A 26290-nucleotide genomic window follows, 5' to 3' on the forward strand; every position below is an offset into this window, starting at 1 on the left:
TTAATGTATTCAATTTAGTTTCCACTTCTTGCAATTGTTTTCGACATTTTAAAGTCTCTGCACAGACTTGGAAAAAAAATCAAAATCCTGCTGGGAACCAAATAACATAGGTCATAAAATCCACTAATTTTTTTTAAGCAGTCCAGTCCAGATTATGGTCACGTTAAATATTTGTCAAATCTGCTGTTTTTAGATTTGACTATTTCCTGCCCTATTTTAGACACCCTCTTACAGTTTTTTTTAAGTATTTCTAATGCACATTAACAAATGCTATTTGAAAGACTAATTATTACATTGATTATTTAGCAGAATGCTACTGAAATCCTGTGTTGCCAAAGCTATTATTCAGAGAACAATGAAAGAAATAGTTCTATTTCAATTAAAATTAACATTTCAATTAACATTGGGGAGGAAATTACACAAATGGATTTAGATCTTGCAGGATAACTTAAAGCAAACTGTTTAACTACAGCTCTAAACTGCAGCCCTATCAACTTCAGTTTCTCACAATTTGCCCAGTCATTGTTTTCTTATGCTAGGATTAGGTTTCCTGCTCTCTCTATACCCTTGCTTTCTAAAACCATTGTGTTTTCCGCTCTCATTTTCTACAGCTGCCTCATTCTCAAATTGTTGCACATCATTATCTTGCTCGTTCCCCAGGCCACGCTTGACATCAAATCTATTGGGACCCATATGGTGCCTTTGGATTTGTAATCTCCCCTGTACATTTTCGTGTTTGCTTTCATCTCCATCAGCACTGGCTCCACGGGGCAGCCCTGACCTCTTTGTACCTCTCTGTGTGCCCCAAGTGTTCCTGTCTTTAGTATACAACTTGCTGTCTTGCCTCTTTGGGTCAGCTGTTCGATCCCTCCCGTTAGCATAGCTATTGTACGAGGAATAGGGTTTTCTCTGCCACTTTGCCCTATCAGATACATCCCTCTGCTTAGGAACATAGGTCATTTGATGATGCAATGGCCTCTTAGGTGGGCAACCTTGTTTTGAGTCATCCCTATTTTCTCCCCACCCCTGATTATAAAAATAAATAGGTCTACCACCAGGTGCTGTGGTGGACATCTCATTATGAACCTCAGAACGTCCACTCATCGAGGTCACTGCTGTAGTACATGGTACAGACTTGACCTTAGCTCCATCAGTGGTTTGAAAAGTCTGAGCACTTTGGGATTCTGACTCATCGAGTGGGGCACCAGCGATTCCTGAATTTTCTCTGCAAGTGCCAGTTATTTTGGGGGACTCAACGTTCTCCCCGACTATATCAGATCCTGGGAGACTTGCGTCAGGGACAAGGTTTTGCTCCTCCGACTGTAGCTGCTGAACACAAGGGTCCGATGAGCAGAATGTCGGGTCATTTTGATAAGCCAGGTGTTCAGGGGAAACCTGGCATGGTAACCCACTACCCAATGCAGCCACGTACATGGGATGAATACTGAAAGGATGCACGTATGGGCTCCGGCCAAACAATGCCTGCGGTAGAGGTGTCCTCCAACCCACTGGTGGCTGATTACCATCTGAGCCCATGTGAGAAGGAAGGTGAGAGGGAAATGAAAGATGGAAGTTTTGATGCAAAGCCTCTAGGTTCAGAGCAGATTCATTTTTCTGAGCTAAATGTGACATCATTGGCTGTGCTGGTGACAAATGGTCTCTATTGATACTCTCTTCCAATTGAACAGACTGACTGGGATTGTGGGTCTCAGGAGGACTAGGGATCAGTGGTGGGGTTGCAGTATTAGCACTCTGGATGTAATCAACTGTTGCCTGGAGCCAAGGATTAATCGGAAGAACTGGCGCAGGACCTCTTGGGTACATCGCACAGGTTTTTGTGTAAGCCTGGTTCAGTGCGTACAGATAGGAATACGGCGTCCACAAAGGGAAACTAAAAGCCTGGGAATAAAAACAAATATACATTAAAATATGAAATTATGAATGTTTGAAAACACCATTACAGTTATTTGCTATTAGTACAAGTGGAACCAAAACAAACCTCTACAGGACACAATAATATGTGCAGAGAACAATATTACGTCAGATCGTGTTCCTGTTCATGACCCAATATTGTTGAAAAAAAAACCTCAACTTTATAAACACCTTCATGATGGGTTTTTCATCAAAACAACAGAGGAAGATCAGGAAACTGATTAACAGTGGGCATCTCCAATGGAGAAACTAGAATTGAAGGCTAAACGCTCTTTCTCTGCTGTAATTTTTACGATTCATAGGTTTCACTCAGGGCCTCACAAATCTTTAAAGTAGCTCGCTCCAGGTCGAGATGTAATCAAGTTAATGAGCCAACCCATTGAGTCACTCGGTGTAACTGACCCGAGAGACAGAGTTTGCTGACAGTGAGAAATATTGATATTGGTTCAATATCAAATTTTCCTTTTTTTTAAAAAAAAAGAAAATCCACCTCCGAAGGAGTATATAAATCACTTCTCGGCCTTTTAGCTAAAATCAAGAGGAGTTTCAACCGCGTTTGTTACAGATGTTGATTTATATTGAGATAGTCATAGGCTATGATTTATGACCTGCACTGCCCTTTGGTGAGTTGAGCTGCTGTATTTTGTGATAATGTATCTTTCAGGGGTTTTTGGATTCAGTTTGCGAAGCTGGGTTAAGACACTGTTCATTTTTCAAATATAAAGGTGTTCTAGGTATGTGCAAAAAATGTAAAGTCAATTTGTTTCAAAATGGGTAAATGTATTATCTAGTATTGTAATGAATCACAGATCAGGATTCAATTTCAGATGTAATCCATGGTGTATGCCGAATCGTCTGGGAGTACTACTGTTGGGGCTACAATGAGCCTCAGTGTCCCAGGCTAAGAGAGGGGGACAGAAAGGGTTTCAAAAAGAAGTCAGGATTCTCCCTTTTGATAAATGCAATAGGCGAGGATAAAATGGGTCCAATTGTTCATTAATCATCTTATTGTTCAGGGCTCAAAGATAATGGACACAGGCCTCAATCAATACCTGGGGACCTGTATTGTTAGCACAAGTGACTTGAAAGCAAGCTTCAGGATGGGGGGTTGGTGGAGAGATAAACGATGAGAGAGATGAGGAGCAAACAAAAATGAAATAAACATTTGTCCAGTTGTAGGAGTCACGGAAAGAGCAACAATGCAGTTGTTCAAAGATAAACATAAAAACAGTAGTTGGAAGTAAAGGTCCTGTCTGGTCACAAAATAATAACTATATTTCTAATCGTTCTATTTGATAGAACACCTCATCACCTTGTTGAAATGACTCAAAGCACTTCACAGGATTTTACTATAAAGTGTAGTGACTGTGTATTTAAAACTGCTAAGTGAACAAAAATAACTTTAAAAAATAAATCTGAACATTGAGGATTATATATGAATCTTTGTCTGCAGTAAAGCAGGAAAACAAATACGTTTCCTGGTGGTAATGAACTTATAATATTTTGATTGAAAAAATTTGACAAGACAAACTGACCTACCTTTACACCAAGGTTGTAGAAAAAGCGAAGGATGCTTTTATCTGTTTGAGGAAATAAGAGAGGGTTAGAAGATATGATTTCCTCTAAAGCCTTAAGAACACATCAAATTTTATTGCATCATGGCAATTCTCAGTACAATTTACACAGCCCTTAAAGCACAGATATGGTTCATCATGCTTCGGAATAACGTTTGCCTATAAAATACACAGTAAATCAGGGTTTCTGTTAACCCTGTGAAGTGCTTTGAGACTTCCTCCTGACGTGAAAGGCGCTATTCAATTTAAGTGTTATTATTATCTAAATCATATTTCAAACAGAAGCACATGTTCCTCCCCCTAGGTCCTGGCACCTCTCACCACAAATGGCCTAAAAATTTATCAAAAAATGAGTTCTTACCTTCTGGAAGATCTCGCCCACTTTTGTCATATGAATAAGCTGGGGATGTGTTGAGATATTCTCCCTTTTCATTCACAGGGAACCCAGGATACAAGAGATCCTGGTAAGGGTTTGGAATCTGAGGAACGTGCACAGCCGGAAGATTGCCAGGGGGCAAAGGAACACAAAGTGGGGTGACCGCAGGTGACATGACCTGAGCAGTGTGTGACGCAGGCGGGCTGCAGGTCACAGGTGATGGAGTTTCAGGTGGAATAGCCATCTCTGGTGGAGTACCTGTCGATCAAAGAGAGACAATAGTTTGCAGATTTCCCCAGTGAAAACATCAAATGACCCCTGTAGACAACGAGGGTCAAATATGCAGTCTGAATGAAGAGATTCCTTAATAACCAATCTGAATTACCCTGATGCAATGGGGATAAACCGCACTCTCCCTCAACCAATATCCTCAGACACCATTCTCAATCCCTACATCCTGAAGCCACATCGTCCATTTGACACTTATAAATCGTTAATCTTTTTTTGAAAGCTCAGTCCACACCCCAGTCAATGAATTCCTCTCAGGTTACTGGAATTTGGTATATGATAAGACCTGCAGTAAAGAGTTTGCTTTGCTACAATTAAGGAATCAGGAAAACAATTTGGACAGATGTACACGTTATCACACCGTTTGCAGAGATAACATACAAAAAAAACACAAAGGTTTGCAAATGTAAAAGAGCAGCTGCATTACAGAGCAAAAATAAATGTCAGAGCCTCTCATGTTTTGTCGCTCTCTTTCCGAGATGCAAAAGCAGTATAATAGGCCTTTAAAACTTTTAACACTCGTGCTTTACTGAGGTGAAACATGATCTGATCTCTCCTGCCACCACAAATAAGGTTACAACTTTGCAGCTCACTCCTGGGTATCCTTTATTTGAATATATAAACTGTAGAAGTGTGAATAATTATCAAGGCAATTAGTCCAAGTCAGATTTGATTACATTACCTGCTGGTTGGCAAGCGATCGACCCGGATGGTAATGGGGCACAGCAGCGGGTATAGAAGGCACTGATGGAGTCACTGGGGCTGCTGTATGACAAGGCTGTGGCTCTCTCGGGTATGATGGTGGGATAAGCTCTGTGCCTGAGGTCACAGGGGTCGGGGGCACCTCTGACGCATTCTTGAAGGGTTTTGCAAGTTCTTTATGAACCTGGTACAACAGCATATAATGAATTATATTTCTCAAGTCAAAATCCCGCTGCAAGAATTGTACCGGGCCAATATCTCTCCGAACAACTTAACCTCGCTGGAACATTTATAGCTTTGTCACACCAAGGTATCATTCTAATACGCATCCAATCCCATTTCCAATGTTGTATCGTGATGCAAAAAAGATGCATTGTAAGGTTTAATAATATGCACTAAAATAATGGCTTCAAATAGTTGAGAAAAACTATCTATTGCATTGTGACTGTTAATAGTAAGAGCAAAGATTTATAAAGAATGAACAGCATGGAAACAGGCCACTCAGCCTAACCAGTCAGTGATCATATTTACACTTCCCACGAGTGTTCACCCATTTCTTACTCTATCCCACACCCTTCTATTCCCCTTTTCCTCATGTGAAGGTCCCGCTTCCACTTGAATGCATCCAGATTATCTGAATTACCACTTCAGGCAGCGAGTTTCCCAAGCTCATTACACTCTACTTGAAGTAGTTCCTCCTAAATTCTCTTTTACAGTATATCCTGTGAAGCGCTTTGAGACATCTCAACAACATGCTATATCAAATGCAAGGATTATTATTATTTTAGATTCCCTATTCTCTATCTTATACTGATGTCCCCTGGTTATGGACTATCCAAAACAAGTGAAAACAAGTTTATTTATGTCAATCTTATCAATCCCTTTTATAATTTTAAAAACCTCTATTAGGTTCCCCCTTAAACGTCTCTAACAAAAAAAATCTAACCTCTCCAGTCTCTCCTGATAGCAGTAACCTGCCATCCCTGGGATCATCTTCGTAGGCCTACACTAAATTTTTTCCATCAATGCTGTATCCTCACCCCAATGTAAACCACTCGGGTCTCGGTCCTTCAACACCCAGCGGGACACTGTGCCAGTCCCTCCTGCCAGCCATTCCATCCATCCTTCGGATGAGACATTAAACCATGGCATCCTATAGCTCAGTGGTTAGCGCACTCGACTCACAAGCGAGAGGACCTGGGTTAGATTCCCAGGCAGGGCGAAACGTTGGGTAAGTTTCCTTACTCCACACACATCTGTTTACCAAGCAGTAAGTAGGAACCCAGTTGTTAGTCGATTGGTAGATCACTTTTTCGGGGGTAATAATCCCTTCAAAATAAATGATTAAAATATAATAATAATTTGGTAACTAAATCCACGACTGTTGGTGGGACACTGCTGTTAGCAACTGGCTGCCGCATTTCACCCACAAAACAGTCACCCACGTTACAGTATATGTTGTGAAGCACATTAAGACATCTCGAAGATGTGATAACGCGCTGTATATCAAATGTAAGCATTATTATCCTTCTTATAGTGTGGAAACCCAAATTGGTCACAATACTCCAAACGTGGTCTAACCAAGGTTTGGTATAAATTCATCATTACTTCCTCACTTTTAAATTCTATCCCTCGCATTTAAAGCTCAAGACCCCATTGGCCTTTTTTTCTCTTTTTTTAAAAACACTTTTCTCAAATTCACATAATAAACTCCTGTGTATTTTTCCGATACAATCGTAGTCTATGCCCAAGGTTCCCTCCAAGGACGTCACATGGGGGAGGAATGTCCACCCAACCCAGCCTGCTCTGCACAGACATTACTATCTACATTTTATCTATCGCCAACCTTGAAAAAAATTTACCACTGGCATATTTTCCTAGCTTCTCTCCAGGAAATAATAGTCGTTAAAAAAACAACTATAGTTTCTGTACCAATGGATCCCAGAAACCCATCTTACCACATTTGAGAAAGCTTCAGAGTTCAGCTCTTGTCCAAGGGGCTGTGTAACTGATTCTGCGGAAAAAAATTACACGGTTGATATAGAAACAATATGCATTGTCTGCGATTAGGAATAATTTCTCGGGAGTGCCACACAATAGGGTTAGACACCGAGAGAGGGAGGGGGGAAGTGACAATAGACACAGTCAAAGAGGTAAGTCTTTAAGGATTTTAAGTGAAATGCCACATTATGTAAAGTAAGAAAAATGCACAGCACAATTTCACAGACATAAACATTGGAGACCAGGGTCAGGTGAATCTGCCTGCGACACATCCAGGAAACATTCAGCACGTTACAAATTTATAACTTTTAACTGGACAGTAGAGCCCTGTGTCAGATTCTCTCCACTTTCACTGATGGTAACTTGACTAAGGGTCACCTTTCAGCTCTAAAGTATGCTAATTAACCAGAGGTAAAATCGTGACTTTTCAAAATAGGATGCAAACTTGAAATGTTTCAGTTATAATTCATTCACCTCAAGCCTAGACTTCAAAGGTTAACGTGAAACATTCCACTGACAAAATCAGACTAACCAGAATTCTTCTGTGCTTTTGTTTCTGCCTGATTCTCTCCCGGTCTCACTTTGGCCTGGATATTTGCTTTTTTGCCGCTATTCGTGCTGGCACGGGTCTGAAAACTCCAATGGCTCTAGAAGAGATAAAGGGGAGCCGAGGTCTGAGCAAGTATATTTTGTTCAAAGTATTCCAATCGGAGAGAGACAAAACCCAAACACTGCTGTAACAGAATATTTCTGCTGAACTGCAGAAGCTTCTTGTTAACACAGCACCTGGGACCTGGTTTTCATTGCACCAGGCTGACCAGATACTACACACACACACACACAGATACTGAACCTGTTCAAGGTCAACAGCAGTCCATTAACTCCCAGGTTGGTCTAAAGCTTCACCCTGGTTAAACATCGCACACCAGGCTTCCGTAGCTCCTACCCATAACATAGGTCACCAGAGCAGCCGAGTGCAGAAGGAGGTGTGTCTCAGGATTGTGCTTTAATGGTGTTATTTCAACGTACGAGGAGATGTTTCAAAACTAAGATCACTGGAAAATCTCCATTTCTAGTGGGAATAAAAAAGCACGCCCTCTGCAATTCACCTCTAACATTTCATTGAATCCTGTCAGTGGATTGTTTAATTTGCAGTAGATGAACAGAATAATACACCTGTTTTAAGCAAAGGAAAGGCAATGCAACACACCACCACCATAATGAACTCCTCATCTACGATTCCTTTAATATGTATTACAACAGACAACAGTCCAGCTCTTTTGAAACCCTGATACTGCAGGAAGATAGTAAAAGATTCATATTGTTTTACAATTAATGATAATTATAATTTATGATTCACTTTTTTTGGGGGGGGAAGGAGGCAGAGATAAGTCATCAGAAAGCAAATCAGATTTGCTGCCAAAATAAGATGATTTGCAACAATCACAAAAGTGAGCTGAAGTTCACAATGAAATTCAAACTCTTCACCCGTCCAGGCATGACCAGACTGCAGAGGATTCTTATTGATGTGCAAACCCACAACCTGTACCTTTCATTCAGCCACACATTTGTTTGGGAGGCGAGCAGCTCATACAGGTACTAATGGCCTAGGTATATTAGGATCACCGACCCAGTTAAAGGCACTATCCTGAAGTAGGAACACGAGCCAGAAAACTGGGTTACACCGTTAAGAGTGATATGGTAAGGAAACCAGCCATTCAGCCCAACAAGATGAGTCTGTGTTTATATTCACATGAGCCTCTATTCCTCCAATTCACCTCTCCTACACCCCTCTATTCCCTTCTCTCTCGTACAAGCATCATGTTTTTTCTTATATTCAATTATGTTGTATATAAGATATATGTATATAAATTTGACCGAACCTTCGGCCACCCTCCTAGCCTCCCTGCCCTCCACCCTCCCTGATCCCAAACCCCAGTTCGGGTACAAATCCAACTGTCCAGCGCCTTGGGACGACCTCCCAACATGAAAGGCGCTACTACGCAAATTTAATTTTGTATATTAATTGCTTCAACCATAGTTTCGAGCTGTGAGTTCCACGTTCTCACCACCCTCTGCGTGAAGAAGTTTCTCCTGAACTCCCTGTTAGATAATAATAATCCTTGCATTTCGAATAGCGCCTTATGTCTTTGAGACATCTAAGCCCTTCACAGAATATACTGCAAAATGAATTGACTGCACATTTTGTGGGCGAAAAGATCCACTACTAGCTGTTATATATTGACACCCTGGGGCCTGGTCAGGATTCGAGTGCAATATGGAGTTCTGCGCACTCACATCTACACAAATGCATGGAGTTCAACCAAACAAATCCAACCAGAAGCCCAAAATACCTCACGATTTCAGCCTCAAGATCAATGTCTTCAAATGTAATATCAGGTGGCTATTCTGGATCATTCTTAAATTCAATCTTAATTTGAAAGCCGGTTTTCCAGTTATTAAAAAGAGAAACTCATTCAATTTCTTTTTTGAAGCAGACAACAGTTCAAAGCATTTCAAAGCAGCCCAGTTTGTGGTAGAGGATTTGTTTTTGTGACTGAAGTTCAAAAACAGCTCATAAAGGGATTATTTCACAGGGTGTCTTTTTTATACTTGCAATTGTGCAAAATATACAAGGTGAACAAAACCCAGTGTCCTACTCACAGGGAGCGCAGGGAAGGACTGCTCATCTTTCAGCTGAATCACAAAGGGGGCCTGAGCCTCATCAGCCTCTGAAGGATCAAATCTTCTCGGGTCTTTGTTGGAGCCGTCTCCTTCCTGGCCTCGATCGCATTTTCTGCAAGATAAAGAACTCTCTTCAAATGACGTACAGAAGAAATGGATTTCGAAACATTTTTTTTCACATTTTATCTTGAAAGAAAAAGGAAAGGAACGCATTTGGAAAACAAAGCAATTGTGACCTGGATGCTTCCTTCCAGTGATTCCATTAAGACGAAACATGTGTGTTGGAAGGACCAGAAAAGAGCACGAACAATATTACCTGTATTAAAACGGTCAAAGCCAATAATACAGTAAAACGCACACAAGTCTTACTGGAGACCCTGAATCGCGGAAAATTAAGTTCTTACTCGTTACCAGCCGGCTGCATTCAATCGGAGGAATCAAAGTCTTCATCCATCAAGGCACACGCAGAAGAACTTCATTTCCTTCAATTCAATGCAATTCAACATTTGACAGTAAGTGTGCTTGTGGTGACGAGTTAAGACACATTAAATCGCAGGAAATGTCTTAGCCCGTCACTGCATGTGCACTTACCGGCTGCAATGACGAATTACACCATGTGCACTCGCTGGCTACATTGAATTACGCACGTGCAGTCTAGAATTTTGATTAAATCAGATTTTCTACGACTTCTACAGTAAGACTGCAACTCGGACTTCGCAAGTCACATTAAATGTTATGGTTCCAACTGATACTTTTGTGAGTTTCACTGTATTTGCTGAAGCGCACAATTAAGGGTAGGAGAACACTACATTCCATCCTCAACTCCTAAACATTGGCAAGTGGCACAGTTTCTTTGCACAAGTTCCTCGGTTACTCACTTTGAGACCTGCGTGAATTCTTTGCCTCGCCCCTCGTGCTCAGCGGGTAGCTGTTTGGGTTGCACAGCTGCGACCTGCTGTGGGGGATTCTGCTGTCTGCCTCCAGTCGTTTGCTGGAGACGTGGAGGTAGTGTTGTCTGCGCTCGGTTTGGTTTATTGGTAAAATTGCTAGAATTCTTCGGGCCTCTGAATTCACCCTCTGTCAATAAGATTGTACATTTTCTTCACTTTTTTTTACAATAGAACAGTGAAGCATCAATCAATTCTCAGTCCACTAAGTTTAGGAAGGGATTCCGGGATGGAATTCCAGAGGGAGAAAAGACAGCAAGATTCAGCCCCAAATGGTTAATTGGTTAATCTATACTGTCTGTTTGTGCAACTCCATCCCCACCCCACCCTGACTGTGCTGGAGAAGGGGTGAGGGGAAAAAGGAATGAAAACATCAGAACAACAATAATAACAAGAAATTGCGTTTATGTAGAGCCTTTCATGTCGGGAGGATATTCTAAGGCTCTGGACTGTCAAGGTGCACTATGCCATCCTTTAAATGAGAAAATAAACCAAGGTCCCATCTGCTGGCTCAGGTCAACTTTAAAAATCCCATGGTACTATTCCTCCTGATAAAACTGGTCATTCTCTTCATAGCTGTTGGTGGGCATTGCTGGGCACAAATTGGTTGCCAGGTTTACCTACAAAATATACAGTCACTGCGTTTTACAGTATATCCTGTGAAGCACTTTGAGATGTCCTCCTGATGTGAAAATACCAAATGTAAGGAGTTTTATTATTATAAATCTGCTTCCAAATTAAGATTAAATTTAAGAATTTCCTACAATTCTGCACAATCTCAAGATGGTAAAACAAGATGGTTTTAGAAGCTTATATGGGTGGAATTTCGATCCCTACAACAACTTGCATTTATATTGCACCCCTCATGCAGGGCTAAACTGGCTTCCCCTTCCCAGCACTCGGAGGGTTGCACAATAGGATAGTTTAAGCAATGAACCATTTGGCACTGAATCTTGCTCTCTCCTCCCTTTCAAATTTAAAATTAAATTGAAAGGCTCCCAGTCAGCTTTGGGAAGCACTTTCAGATATCCTTGTCCTTTCACCTTGCTCTGATGGCCAAACAGCCCTCATAAAAATACACAGTCAATCCACTTTACAGAATATCCTGCGATACGTCTCAACAACGTGATAAGGCGCTATATCAAATGGAAGTATTATTATCTGTGGGTAAATTTCTATGATACGTCCGATGTGAAAGATGCTATATAAAGATAAATAGTTGTTCCTTCATTCCTGTCCCTCTGCTGAAAGGTGTTCCCAGAGACAAGCTCAACCCACCATGACCCAACAGATCATAACTTTCTTAAGATTCACAGTTCTCCTCTTCCCATCACTACCAAAATAACTGAAAGAAAAATCCCTTACCAGTATTGCTATTCGCTGACCAAGGCTTCCTCGCTCTTTTCCCCTGAACTCTGTTCCAACCTCCCGCAGAAGACACCTGAGTAAGTGGCCGAAGGTTCCTCAAAGGGGCACTGTGTCTGAGAAAACAATAGTTATTTAAAACCACGTAATAAATGTAAAAGCAAATTCAAATTTGTGGAGTTCTGTAGCTCAGTGGTTAGAGCACTCGCTTTGCAAGCGAGAGACCTGAGTTCAATTCCAGGCAGGTCAGGGCGAAACCTTGGGCAAGTTTCCTTACTCCACACAGAGCCCAATAATAATCCCTCCAAAACCAAAAACAATAATAAATTGGTCACTTTCAATCTACGACTGTTTGTGGGACATTGCTGTGCGCAATTGGCTGCCGCGTTCGCCCACAAATATACAGTCAATTCACTTTACAGTGTGTTCTGTGAAGCGCTTTGGGACGTGCTCCAGACGTGAAAAGCGCTATATCAAATGCAAGGATTATTATTATTATTATAAATAAAACATACTTTGTGCACTGCTTGTTTTAGTTTGTACAAAGCTCACTTTACTGTTCCGTACGTAACATTTGTCAAGTTAAAAACAGAAAATTCATCACTACAGGTGGTTGGCTGATGTTTTTGTTGCTTTAACAGGTACGGACCTCACTCAAAAACACAAGAGAGTCAAGCTGGATACAACGCTGGATTTTGTGTTAAAAATCCCAGTCACATTTATGACATTCTCTATTTTGAACACATGAGCAAAGCCTGCACAGTTTTCCTGATCATCCCATTTTAACCATTCCAGAAACAAAAAACCTGCTGCCATTGGCCATGGAGAACTCTTTTTGCACTTCAGGTCTATTGATGATGGTGCAAGTGGCAGCACCAAATAATAATAAAAATCCTTGCATTTGATATAGCGCCTTCACAGAATACGTCTTCGAGACGTCTCAAAGCGCTTCACAAAATACAACAACAGCTTGCATTTATATATCGCCCTTCACATGGGTTAGCGTCCTGGATACACTATAAGGTGAATTGACCTTATATTTTGTGGGCAAAACACGGCAGGTAAATGTACACAGCAGTGTCCCACACACAATCGTGGATTTAGTGACATAGGAACATAGGAACAGGAGGAGGCCATTCAGCCCTTTGAGCCTGTTCCACCATTTAATTGGATCATGGCTGATCTATACCTCAACTAATCCTTTCATAAAAGACAAAAGATAAAGCATCCTGGAAGCAGTACGTTGAGGGCAACCGATTTCACATTCACTAGCTGTAATGAATGGATTTCAGCACAGCCACCTCCCCAGGTGAGTCTCTAAAACTTGTGTCTACGTTAAATTTCACAGGGGGAGGATGCTATTTAGTTGATAATGCAAATAAGCTGAGAGCCTATGCACGTAGACTACTGCGTTAAATGAAGCGTCATTGAAGGAACAAACACAGGATATATTAAGTTTTGAACTATTCTCACCCTCCCACAGATGGGTATAATTTTTCTGTCACCCAAATAAGTGTGGCTCTTTGGATGGTAAAGCCCAGCTTTTCTTAGGTCTCATTTGATGGATGTTCATAGACAGTGTATATTTGCCAGTAAAAATCATCCTTTAGTCACTTGATGAGTTGCTGACATCTGGAATTTATGCAATTTGGATCATTGCGTCCAAAATATAACATTTTAAGGATAATGGTCTTAAATTTTAAGGTGGTGCACAATTTGGGGGACTTTTATTCGGAAACTAGTGCTTCTATTTCTCCCGGTATCCTGACCATCAATCAATCCCCCAAATAAAATTGCTCATTCACTTCATGGCTGTTTGTAGGACATCGTCTGGGCCAATAAAAACTTGTGGAAATATTTGCCCCAAATTGCGGGGAGATTTGCCAATTCTGCGGAAAATTGCGCAGGTCCTACTGAGGTACATTTTACTGCCAACCTACATTTTTTCACTTCATTGATGAAAACTAAAGATAAGGAAATGACACATATTAGACCCACCCACCCACCCACACTCACAAACACAGAGAGAAAGAGACTCGCAAACACACACAAACACAGAAAGTCACAACAGTGGGGCCTTCGAGTGAAGCCATTTGCCGCTTGCGCCGCACTGAGCATGCGTATCCGGAGTCGCTACACCCACAGTGACATCTTGTAACCAGCGAGCAGCCCACGGGCAAGAAACTACGTTTACAGCGGGTTTGCGGCCGACGCCGTTTATAGCAGATTCTGCAGAAAAAGTGTGACCGCACTTTTCAATTGGCCCAGGACATTGTAATGCACTACGTTACTGCCACTACATTACATGGTATACATCTGTTAAACGCTTTGAGATGTCCTCCTGAAGCAAAGCACGCTACACCAAATTCAAGGATTACTTATTATTTAAAATATCCTACAGAAAATTGACTTCAAAGACTGAAATTACTTACTTTTCTCCAAGCTCTTCCACAAAAAGCACAACCGGTCCATTGTCAGGGCTGACCTCCTGAATATGTGCATTATAGCACTTACCATTATCCAGCCGCACCTAGGGGAAGGATGGAAAAACGTTTTAAAGCTTTTAAAATGTTTTTAATATGTTTACATGTGATTTGCATTGTTAATCTATAATATGCATGTACCCAAATTAGTCTTTCACAAGACAGAGGGAATTGCATTAAATCAAACCACCAGCACCTATCAAAACCCAAATAATTTGAACCCAAGTTATTCTGTTTACAGCTGGCATCTAGTTTTTTAGTATTCAGCAATATTATTTTATGAATTTCAAGGATGCGTAATAAATACCTTACATCTTATAGTAAAATAACTATTGTATTTGGTTTGTCCACTAATAAGATGTGGATCATTTAAAATAAAGGGAAATTGGATCAACTTGATTCAATAAATCCAAATCTCACCCTGAACTAATGATTCAGTACCAATAAAAGTTTTGTTTAAGACAAAGTAAATAAATCACTCAGGTGGCAGCCTGGCTCAGTTCCTAACTCACTCACTGGAGTTGCTCCAAGTCAACGACATATTTAGAAGAAAAATAACAGCATTATTTTTGAAGGCGCTGCTTACCTTACATCTATCTCCAACTGAATATTGCATTCCAGCGGCGATGGAATAATCTCTTTTTTGTTGTGCTGAAAAATGCAGTTTAAATAGACTTCAACGTTGGAACAGGAGAAATGCACACGGAACACCAGCTCAGAAGGAAAATAAAACAAGAACCGCAAATTGTATTGGACAGTTACCTCGCTTTGATTTCAGCCAAACATCGTACTCAACATTTCTGTAAATGTTTGGGTTGAATGCTCGGAGCACCTTGCTAGGAAAGGAGATGGGAGCAGTGTTGTCATTCTTCAGCTGCTGTTTCTGTCCACGATTAGAAAGAAAACACACACGCACATGCTTGTGGCGAGTAATTCAACAGTATGCATGCAAATTAAAGACCTCTTTCATGCTTTTTTTTCCCTTTCCTTCCCCCACTCACCGCCCCCAAGCTCTGTGTCTAGCCAGCTGTATAATGCGCTATGAGAAGTCCTCCCAGCATGAAAAGTGCTACATAAATGTTTATTGTGCATATTGTAACAATGCACATAAACATTTCTGGTCACTTAATGCATTTGCTTTGCTATGAAATGCAAAATCAAATCATCACTTGTCAGCACCAGCTGCAACACTTCCCAAGTTTCCCCAACGCATTGACATCCAGCAAATGTGTTCTCCAAGTATAAGCAAGTGTGTGAGTGTGTGTTTATGGAGCGGGGGAGATCAGTACACTCCAGAACATACTCTGCTTCTGAGAGAGAAGGGGATTTCAGTATGTCAGACAAATCCCCCCCACAAAAAAACGGATGAAAGTATGGATGGGGGGAGGGGAATGCTTCTTGTTCAGTCAGGGCTAAAGGGTCACAACCAGGAATTGCACATGAGTAGCTTGTTTCTCCTTTGCCACCAGGGCAATCGATTAACTCCACAGAGAAAGCAGCGCAATTCCACAGTCCCTGAGGGGCCAGTGTTAAAATTGGCTCTGCAATTTACAGTAAGAAAAGTGAAAGGTTTAGTCAGACTCTCTCTACGTCAGTGGCAATTACAGTACTGTCAGCAACTGTGCTTGTGAGCATTTTCCTTCAAAACATTTTTTTTTAATCTGTCTGGGCCTGATCCCAAAAATGTGCGGTTGATGTGAAAAACGAAAAATGTAACGTCAAACAACTGCAGAATTAAATCGTTATCATTTTCAGTACCTTGTTACACAACTGGGACTTCAATCCATTCAGCTCACTCTCATCAGCAGCTTTACTCCTAGAGAAAACAAAGCAAGCTTTGGTGAGGGTGTGCTCGAATTTATAACTATAGAAGCAGTAAAGTGACTGATTTCAGCAATTTTTTTCTGCAAAGTAAAGCTAAAATAATAAGAAAAGTATTACAGTTATGAGACTTCATATAAAAGACAGGATCTGAAATTTGAACGGTTTAATGATTCGGCATTAAATATAAAAATAATAATCCACATTATCATGTCGTTGTGACATCTCAAAGCACTTCACAGAACGTACAGAAAGTGAATTGACTTGTGTATTTTGTGGGCGAAATGCAACAGCCAATTGCGCACGGCAGTGTCCCACAAACAGTCATGGATTAGGTGAGCAAAGTTGGGGGTTTTTTTTAAGTCACAATTTGTATAATTTGCCTAACAAAATATTTATGTTTCACCCTCACAAGTTTTAGCATCTCCACATGCTATCTTATTGAAATTGGAAAGATATTACAAAACCAATGGGAAAACCCTCAAATCATCTTTCAAATTAACATAAAAATGAAAGGTTAAAACTCTTGAAAATAAGCAAAAATACAAGCAGCCATACTGCTCAGGTTACTTTTTACATATAATTCACTCAACCGGGCAGATCGTTCACACCCTGAAGACTGAAGTGCGCCAATTCGTAATCAGAGTCGCAAATAATAACACCTGAACTGCAGCACATGGCAATCCCAAGCTTCATTCCAAAACGTGCCCAGAATTGGAGCAGTAATAACAACCCTTACATTTGATATAAGACAAAGCACTTCCAAATTTTCTGTAGTGTATTGAATGTGTATTTTTGGTAAACAGGGAAGCCAATTTGCAACCAGCAATGGCCCACATGCAGCCATGAAGTGAGTGCCAATTTTATCTGGTGCCTGTCTAGAATTATGACCTCTAAGTACCGATGTAGAGATTGAACCCACAACCTTTCAAGACAAGAGTGCTATCGACTGAGCTAAGCTGACACCTAAGTGTCTCGGGGGTCAGAGTGACACATTTCTGATTTCCAAAATGAGTGGCTAATTGCCAGCTCAAATATGTCAGACCGAAAATTTCAATGGAAAATTTCTCCGTTCAGAGATCGCATTAACACACAAAATAGCATATATTACGTAAAAAAAATCTGCCTTGTATGCACAAATTGGCTTACCATGTGTACTGGATACACAAATTAGTTTTTGCAATCCCAGTCTTATTCTTTGTTTTCTCATGTATCCAACTGTCATCAGATGATAACAGACTGACAGATCTTGAGGGTTGGACCAAAATGAAATATGCCAGTTGATTGGACCGTGTTACGCATGATCATTTAGGATGTACGTATTTTTTTTAAAAAAACTAACTGATCTCCATCAGTTAAAAAAGTATGTGGTACGTACATGTATATAATATATAATTAATAATGTATATATTTATTATATATAGAGATAGATACACATACGCACAAACTTGTATAGGAGATACTGTCCTGTATGAAGGGCACAATATGAGTGCATGTTGTAGTTGTATAATTGATGGAAAGGAGATTCTAATTTTTGATTCTATGTTTGCAGTTGAAGTGAAAACTGCTGAGAAAGCCTGGAATGCTATTTGTGTTCATAAACGTGCCTGAGTGATTGCATTATTTGTGGGTAACTACAGTATATTACAGTATAATAAGACTAAAAATTGTCATATCTAGGTCGTTGGATTAATTGCTTCTCCAATGAGGGGCAAAAGAGTCAGATGCTGCTTCTGGTTTACATGCCTAACAGGATCCCGGTTTCAAACTGGGAAATGTGCTTGACCGGAAAGAACCGCTGGGGTCCCAAACTAGAACAAAAATCGCACACATCTCTAGCTGTTACACTTCTAAAATTGATTTAAACTCCAGACCTGCTTGAAATTCCTGGATTGCTTTGCCAAACAATTGCCATTCAGATTGGATATCAATTTGACCACTTACCCGAGCAGTCCCAATTCTGTATCAGAATCAGAATTGGAATCTTCACTGGTGTTGGGATAATCTCACTTGTTTCACCGTTTGCATCCAGCACAGGAATTACTGAGCTAACATCAGTTTCAAGTACATTCTGGTACAGCATTTCATACAGAATGGCTGAAAAATAAAATACAGTTATCAATTTATACTCTGCTTGTATCCTCATCCGCACCAAACTCCGCACGCCATCACTCCATTCCTCGCCAGGCTCCATTGGTTCCCTGTCTCCAGACGGATCAACTTCAAGATCCTCACTCTCGTATACAACTCTCTTCATGCCTTAGCATCTCTCTACCTCTTTGCTCCTACCCCACTCCTCTGCCCACCCCCTCTTACTCACCTATAGACCTCTTGCATGTTTCTGGAACCCTCCGCATCACCATCATTGGCTGAGCCTTTAGCCAATATACATCCAATCTTTGCAACTCCTGCCTCACCTTCCTTGCACCCTCATCTTTTAAATCCCACCTGAAAATCTACTTCTTCATCTGGCCAAGGTCATATCCCCGCTTCCACCCCGTCACCGTACAGCGATCCAAGACATTATTTTACACAGAGGGCGTTATGTAAATTCATCTTGCTGTTGTTCCATTCTAACAATGTGCTATCAAGTAGAAAATATTTGTAAAACATATAGTGGACACTTTTAACCCTTTACAAGTCTCATAATCTTTGCCTTAAACTATGGTCTTTAAAATGTAAGAACGTTGGAGGATTTTTGAATGACGTTAGCTTGGCTAAGTTGGGAGCCATATCCCTTCCTTGCCTCCTTTAATGCCCATCTCAAGACCTTCCTGTTTGGCCTTGCCTTCAGGCACCCTCCCAGCGCCTTGTCACCCACCCCTTTTGATTCCAACCCCCAGCTTGGGTGCAGATCTTGGACTGTTCAGCACCTCAAGACATCCTCCCGACAATTTTTTTGTTTGGTGGTGGTGGCGCTGTGCATTTTGGGGGAGGGAGAACGCTTTAATTCAAAATTATCATACTAAAACTAAATGTTGATAGTCAGCTTTAAGTATTCACAACAAAACTAGAATTTCTCTTCCAAGCCGTTACTCACATTGACATAAGGCGGCATCATCAATAAAGCTTCTGGGATAGACGCTGTCGTAATGATTCCCGTTTGAAAAGCATAACAAAATCTAAGAGGGAAAAAAAGGTTTTAAAATTGGTTACACTCTAACAGCTACTGGAGCACAAGTTGGGAAGGACATTCAATGAGGATGCATATAAAACCCAATAGTACTAAAACATTTAAGGCACTTAAGCATCTACCTGGTAATGTTAATGCTGCAGTTCCCGACTGTAGCACTAGAGGTCTGTAAGACTGATATGAAAACACTTGAGGTCTCTGCAATGGCATTTCAATTTACTCAACAGGTCCTGCGTGTAATTTTCTGTCATCTTGAACCCGGAAAGTAAGTTTAATGTATGTAAGATTCAGATTTAAGGGTTTTCAAATTGATCCTTTTATACTTTGCCCCTCTTCTCTTCACTGTAACTAATCAGTCACTTTTCTATGGTCTCACCTGATCAGGAAATCCATTTTCCGTAACACTGGCAGGAGGTCGATTCGCTTCCTGATAAATTATGAAATCTCGCCTGCAAGGAAAAATAAATATTAAAACCCTTTTGATAAAACAACAACTTGTACTTATATAGCGGCCTCCATGCAGGGTAGCGTTTCAGAGCAAGTAACAGTGGCAGAGCTCGACTCCAATCCAAGGGGGAGGTGACTGTACGGACGATCGAAAAGGAACGTTTTCAGGCAGGACTTGAAAAACGGGAGAGGGAGCAAGACGGGATTGAGGGATAGTGTGTCCGGAGTTTCATGGTGTAGTGGCCGAATGCGCGACCTCCAATGGTGGAGCAAGGGACAAGCAAGAGGCCAGTCTAGCGGAGGTGTCGGATGGTGGATTGGGGAGTGAGGAGGTTCGAGAGGTAGGGAGGTGCCAGGGAGTGAATGGATTGAACATGAGTGTGAGGATTTTGAAGTCAATCCGTTCAGTGATGGGAGCCAATGCAGCCTGGCCAGAACTGGTGAGATACGGGTACGGAGTTTGGTCGGGTAAGTATGCTGACAGTAGAGTTCTGAATGAGCTGGATTTTTTCAATAGTGTAGCTGGGGAGACCGGCAAGGAGTGCATTTGAGTAATACAGCCGGGAGTTGACAAACGCATGCGTGAGGGTTTCTGCTGTTTTGGGGGTAAGGTATAGTCGAAGACGGGCAATATGGTAGAGGTGGAAGAAGGTGCTCCTGGTCAGGGACCAGTTAGGGGGAAGAAAGGACAGCTGGGAGTCAAACCAGATGCTTTGACTACACACTGGTTCAGAGAGTCTGTGGGAGAGCCCAGGGAGGTTGAGGAGTTCAGATCTGCAGGAGTGAAGACGTTGACGGGAGCCAAGGAGTATGGCTTCTGTCTTGTCCACATTCAGCTGCAGGAAATTTGCACTCATCCAGGCCCTGATGTCTACCAGACAAGCTGATAGAACATCGGCAGATGGGAGTCGCAGTTGGAGGAGGAAAAGTAGATTTGTGTATCATCCGCATACATGTGGACGTTTACCTCGTATCTGCGACTAAAAAAAAAGCAATTCCAAATTGAAACTAACAATCAAAAGTGTGATATTGTGGAGTAGTTCACTTATTGTAAGTGCATGCTAGGTTCCATATCAAAGTGACAAGAAACCCATTTCCCTCCTCTTTAAAAGGGCAGTATGCCGGTCCAAGATATTGGGGTACTAAGTGGTAAGTTGCCAACAAAACCTTGGAATCTATGTCTCACTGTCACAAAGAGTCACTGAGTATATAGAAGACATCTTTTCATAAAATCAGATCCGGAATCGTTGGTCACTCTGCCCAAATCAACAGGTGGTTATTCGAGAGCTTTGGGAAAGACCCAGAAACATGCCTCCAACCATCCTCTAAAGAGATTAGTCTTGAAATCCCTCGAAGATATTTATTAAACTGTTAAACTTTGATGGGGTGGTTTATAAAACCTGGTGTTTCAAGTTGTGTTGGCTGCAAATAGCAGTTCTGCAGTGTACAATGAACTCAGCATCAATACACAAGGACACCTATACTGAAAAATTCATGTTTGCAACATAATCATTGTCAATTTATAAGCTAATTGCTGAGGAATCCATGTATTGTGTGAAAATGGTAAGCTTTACATGACAGCACTATTTTCAAGGGTTCTCTGGTATGCATCAGAGTCACGAAGAAACAAAGGAAAAGCCTTGGGAGGATGGAACAATGTCCACCTCCATTAATCAGCCACCAAACCACTTGAAATTGATCAGCTCTGCTCAAAGCACATTAAATCAACATTGGTCTTACTTGTACATGAGTGAAAGAGCACTGATTTCCACTTGTCCAACCCATTCCTGCATTAAAGACAAACAGCGTTTCAAATTTGGGTCATCAGAAGTGAGAAAGTAAAACATTTAGATATATTGTTATTATGGGAAAGACAAGGGGATAACCTCTGTATGAAGTGCCAGGCTGACAGGAAGGCACTGGTATTCCCTAAACAGAGAATGGCTCATCATAGCTGACAATATCAAGAGTGGGCATTGAATAATAATCCTTGCATTTGATACAGGGCCTTATCACGTCTTTGAAATGTCTCAAAGCGCCTCACAGAATATACTGTAAAGGGAATTGACTATATATTTTGTGGGCGAAACGCGGCAGTCAATTGCGCACAGCAGTGTCCCAATGTCTCAGAACAGACAGAAATATCCATCTTTTTAGTCTTCCCAAGATAGTAGGGAGAAATCTAAGATAGGTCATCCTCGCACTCCAGCCAGTTCAAGAATTGCAATGCCAGAGGCTTATTACTTATTTACCCTCAAAACTCAAAGAAAAACAAAAAACATTTGTAATTTAATAACAAAAACTCAGCAAGATAATGACAAACATGTTTAATTGAAGCTAAGTTCTGAAAGTGGACACTGGACAGCACGTGAAAGGCGCTATACAAAATAAAGGTACTTGTTGTTCTGCTCTGGAATTCTAAAGTTGCTCAATGTCTTTTCACTACCACAAATCACCAACCAATTGGGACAATAAAGTCATGTCTCAAAGGTTAGACAACAACAACTTGCATTTATTTGGCACCTCTCGCACAGGGGAGTGTCCCAGAGTACTTGACTATGGCAGAACACGATGCCAAGCCAGAGGGAGATTGGGAGACAATCTCCAAAATATAGTTCTAGATTACAGAGTCGTTTTCTTTTCACTGTTGCTCAGATGTCAAAAGAACAATTACTTTTTTTCCCCTGTAAACTGTTTATAAAGACAATAATCAACCCAGATACATGCAGCACTGCTGCACTTAGTTTAACGGAACCCAAGGCAATAAAGATAAGATGCTAATTCCATACCTGTGGCTTTTCGATTTGCTTTAAATATTCATCAAACGATCCTTCAATAAACTGCAGTGATGAAAGGAAGAAAATAACCTTATGAATGATGCAACATTAAACAGGAACCCCTGTGCTTCTCTAGCTGTGACATTACAAAATGACGGCTCTCACAGGACTGACTGCTGCTGGGGAGCATATTCTGTAGCAGTGAAATGACCACACAAAATCTGACTGGACAAGAAACATACCCCTTCCCACCCCAGAAAGCATCGAGACATTATAATGTCCAAACAGCAAGCTCATTGGCAGAGTTCAACAAACAGGTTGTCTTCAGCCAGGAAATGCATAACCCCCTACCAACCTGTCCGATCCACAGGCTGCTTCACTTCCCCTGCCTTGCCTGCACTACCATTGGCGGGAGGGCCTTCAGCCTCTCTGCCCCCACCCTCTGGAACTCCATCCCACAGTCCCTCCGCCTTGCCCCTCCCTTGCCTCCTTGAAGACCCATCTCAAGACTCTCCTCTTCGACCGTGCCTTCAGTCACCCTCCTGCCCCTACTTTCCCCGCCCCCAATCCTCCCCAATCCCAACCAACAGCTCGTGTGTGAATCCGACTGTCCAGGGACTTGGGAAGTCTTCCTGACATGAAAGGCACTGTACAAATGTAATTCGTTATTTTTGTTGTGCGCAACCCACAGACAGAAGACCCAACAAAAGGGAGAAACTTAAATTGAATTTATATATTTTTTTAAAGACACAAAGGAAATGAACAAACAAACAAAGCTACCGCTTCAAATGCTTCTCGGTTCTTCCTGAGGTACGAAACGCAAGCTTTCCTGACCTCGAGGTGTCTGGACTGTGTGTGGAAAACCTGCGGAAAGGTCACAAATTCAAACATTATTGTCATTGAGTCGGTTTACTTGCAGTATTGTATGTACATTTTACAAAATCTTGACACATATACTGTAAAGTTATGGAAAGAATGAGGCATTTCGCCCACAAATATACGGTCAATTCACTTTACAGCATATTCTATGAAGCGCTTTGAGACATCTAGGTAGAAGACGTGAAATATATCAAATGCAAGTATTATTATTATAAAAGTGACTGACTATATATTTTGTGAGCGAATTTTATGTATATTATTCTTATGTGAAGACTGCTATATAAAACAATAATCCTTACATATGAATATAGCATCTTATCATGTCTTCAAGATGTCTCAAAGCGCTTCACAGAATACACTGTAAAGTGAATTGACTGTATATTTTGTGGGAGAAACATGGCAGCCAATTGTGCATAGTAGTGTCCTACAAACAGTCATGGATTGAGTGATCAATTTATTATTATTATTTGTTTTTTGAAGGAATTATTATCCCCAGAAAAGCCATCCGCCAATCGACTAACAACTATTGTTAGACTAACAGTCTAGTTGTTAGACTAACAACTATGGTTCCTATTTACTGCAGAGGCACGTGAGTAAGGAAACTTGCCCAACGTTTCGCTCGGTCAGGAATCAAACCCAGGTCTCTCACTTGTGAGGCCAGTGATCTAACCACTGAGCTACAGGACACAAAACGCCTACTTCTCATTGAAATGGAACCTCAAGCCAGCTACGATTTAGTCTATTTTTGAAAGTTGAGGTTACCATTGCCTAATCTCTTTTCAAATAAAATACAGGATCACCATTTCCACCTCGCATTTGCTTCAGTGCATTCCTGTCTTAACAGGCCATGACCATCTCCATATGATCTTGGCATTGGATCAAGCATCCATAAATAACTCAATTAAAACTGCACGCCCTCGGTTTTAGCCAAAGGGCTGAGAAGCCATCTTAACTCTTGTTTTGTCAAAATAGTTGCCAACCTTGGATAGTTACTCCAAAGTTACTGTAGTATCCAGGCAACAAGAGATGGGATGTGAAACCTGGAATAATTTTTACTGAGGGGTGGGGGGGGGGGGAAATCAGAGTCCTTAGGGCAGTGGTTCTGACTGACTCTCTCCACCTGTCTGGTACATCAATTGGATCCTTTCCCCCCTCCCTCCCTCTCTCCCTCTTGTACCACTGTTCCACGATGCAGCAATAAAAAATAATGCCGTTCTCTCCCAGTCTGGTAACAGGAGAATTGGATGCACAGAATACTTAAAAGTGGGATTATCCTGAGCCTCTCTGGCTGTGTGTGTGTTGTGTGTGTGTGTGTGTGTGTAAAAAAAAAACATCCACTGTGTGTAAAAATAATTTCAATCCAAGGTGAGGTGGAGATGGAGAGTGGGGGGGGGGGAAGTGGCACAATCTCAACAACAACAAGATTGCATTTATAGAGCGCCTTTCACGTCGGGAGGACGTCCCAAGGCGCTGTACAGTTGGGTCAGGACCCGAGCCGGGGGGGGACATGGTCAGGGTGAGGGGAGGGAAGGGAGGGAGCGAGGAGGGGGTAGAGAGTCGAGAGGGGAGCTGAAGGCACAGTCAAAGAGAAAGGTCTTGAGACCGGCGTTGAAGGAGGAAAGGGTGGAGGCAATGCGAAGACACTGGGGGATAGAGTTCCAGGGACTGCACAAGACGCACCGCCCGAGAATAATGGTGAAACTTAACAATATGTGGGACTCAGAAATAAACATTAGCATTTGTGAAACCAGTCCCCGAACCACTTCGGTCTCACACTTCCTGCTGACTGTCGTGATTGACGTTGGTGTCCGCGCAACAAGTCCATGTCTGACCCCCGGGGTTCACACTCACCGACACGGCCTCGGCTTTGCGCAAAAGTTCACTTTTACACAAACCATCAACAACAACAACAGCAACAACAGCGCCGCTCACACCGACAACACTGCGCTCCGGGTTCGCGATGTCACGGAAAAGCCAAGACACGGTCCAGAGTGCTGTCACCGGGCACCGCGCGGGGGGGGGGGGGGGGGCACCGCGGGGGGGGGGGGGGGGCACCGCGGGGGGGGGGGGGGCACCGCGGGGGGGGGGGGGGGGCACCGCGGGGGGGGGGGGGCACCGCGGGGGGGGGGGCACCGCGGGGGGGGGGGCACCGCGGGGGGGGGGGGCACCGCGGGGGGGGGGGCACCGCGGGGGGGGCACCGCGGGGGGGGGGGGGGGCACCGCGGGGGGGGGGGGGGGGGGGCACCGCGGGGGGGGGGGGCACGGGGGGGGGGGGGCACCGCGGGGGGGGGGGGGCACCGCGGGGGGGGGGGGGGCACCGCGGGGGGGGGGGGGGGGCACCGCGGGGGGGGGGGGCACCGCGGGGGGGGGGGGGGGGGGGGGGGGGGGGCACCGCGGGGGGGGGGGGGGGAGTGAAAGTAAAAAGGAGGGCAGCACAACTGCTCTCCTCCTCACCGATTACACCGACTTTACAGGAAATAATAATAATAATAATAATGATGATGATGTGATGATGATGATGAAGCAGCTGAGAGGGACCCCCTCACACCCCCCCCACACCCCCCACCCCCACAACCCCCACAAACCCCCCACACACACCCCACCCCCTCACACCCCACACCACACCCCACCCCCCACCACACCCCACACACCTGCTCGGCCACTGCCCTGAAGAGGCACGACCCGTCCTTGGCGATTCTCTTGCGGTACAGACCTCGGCTCTTCAGGAACTCGTCGAGGGGGAGCACCTCGAGCGGCTGCGCTGCGTCTTTACCGGGGCCGCCACCACCACCACTACCACCACCACCGGCGGCGGCGGCGGGGGAGCCGCGGTCTTTGGCCTCGGCGGCGGCCTGCATCCCCCTCTCCCCCTCTCCTCTA

General features: G+C 42.8%; 1 protein-coding gene across 1 annotated transcript; it reads right to left on the minus strand.

The window, feature by feature from the left end:
* On the minus strand, positions 1–26290 carry otud4 (OTU deubiquitinase 4). The gene is given in 22 exon segments (XM_042339961.1): positions 1–1899; positions 3472–3512; positions 3868–4140; positions 4457–4478; positions 4853–5056; positions 6831–6886; positions 7406–7520; positions 9538–9670; positions 10437–10635; positions 11871–11986; positions 14303–14400; positions 14940–15004; positions 15116–15236; positions 16112–16169; positions 18119–18179; positions 18182–18271; positions 19215–19296; positions 19684–19756; positions 21495–21541; positions 22544–22594; positions 23312–23395; positions 26062–26290. Coding segments are annotated over 22 exon segments (3576 nt in total). The 5' UTR covers positions 26269–26290; the 3' UTR covers positions 1–519.

This window comes from Callorhinchus milii, unplaced genomic scaffold (assembly GCF_018977255.1).
Source record: "Callorhinchus milii isolate IMCB2004 unplaced genomic scaffold, IMCB_Cmil_1.0 Scaffold1, whole genome shotgun sequence".
NCBI classification, from domain to species: domain Eukaryota; kingdom Metazoa; phylum Chordata; class Chondrichthyes; order Chimaeriformes; family Callorhinchidae; genus Callorhinchus; species Callorhinchus milii.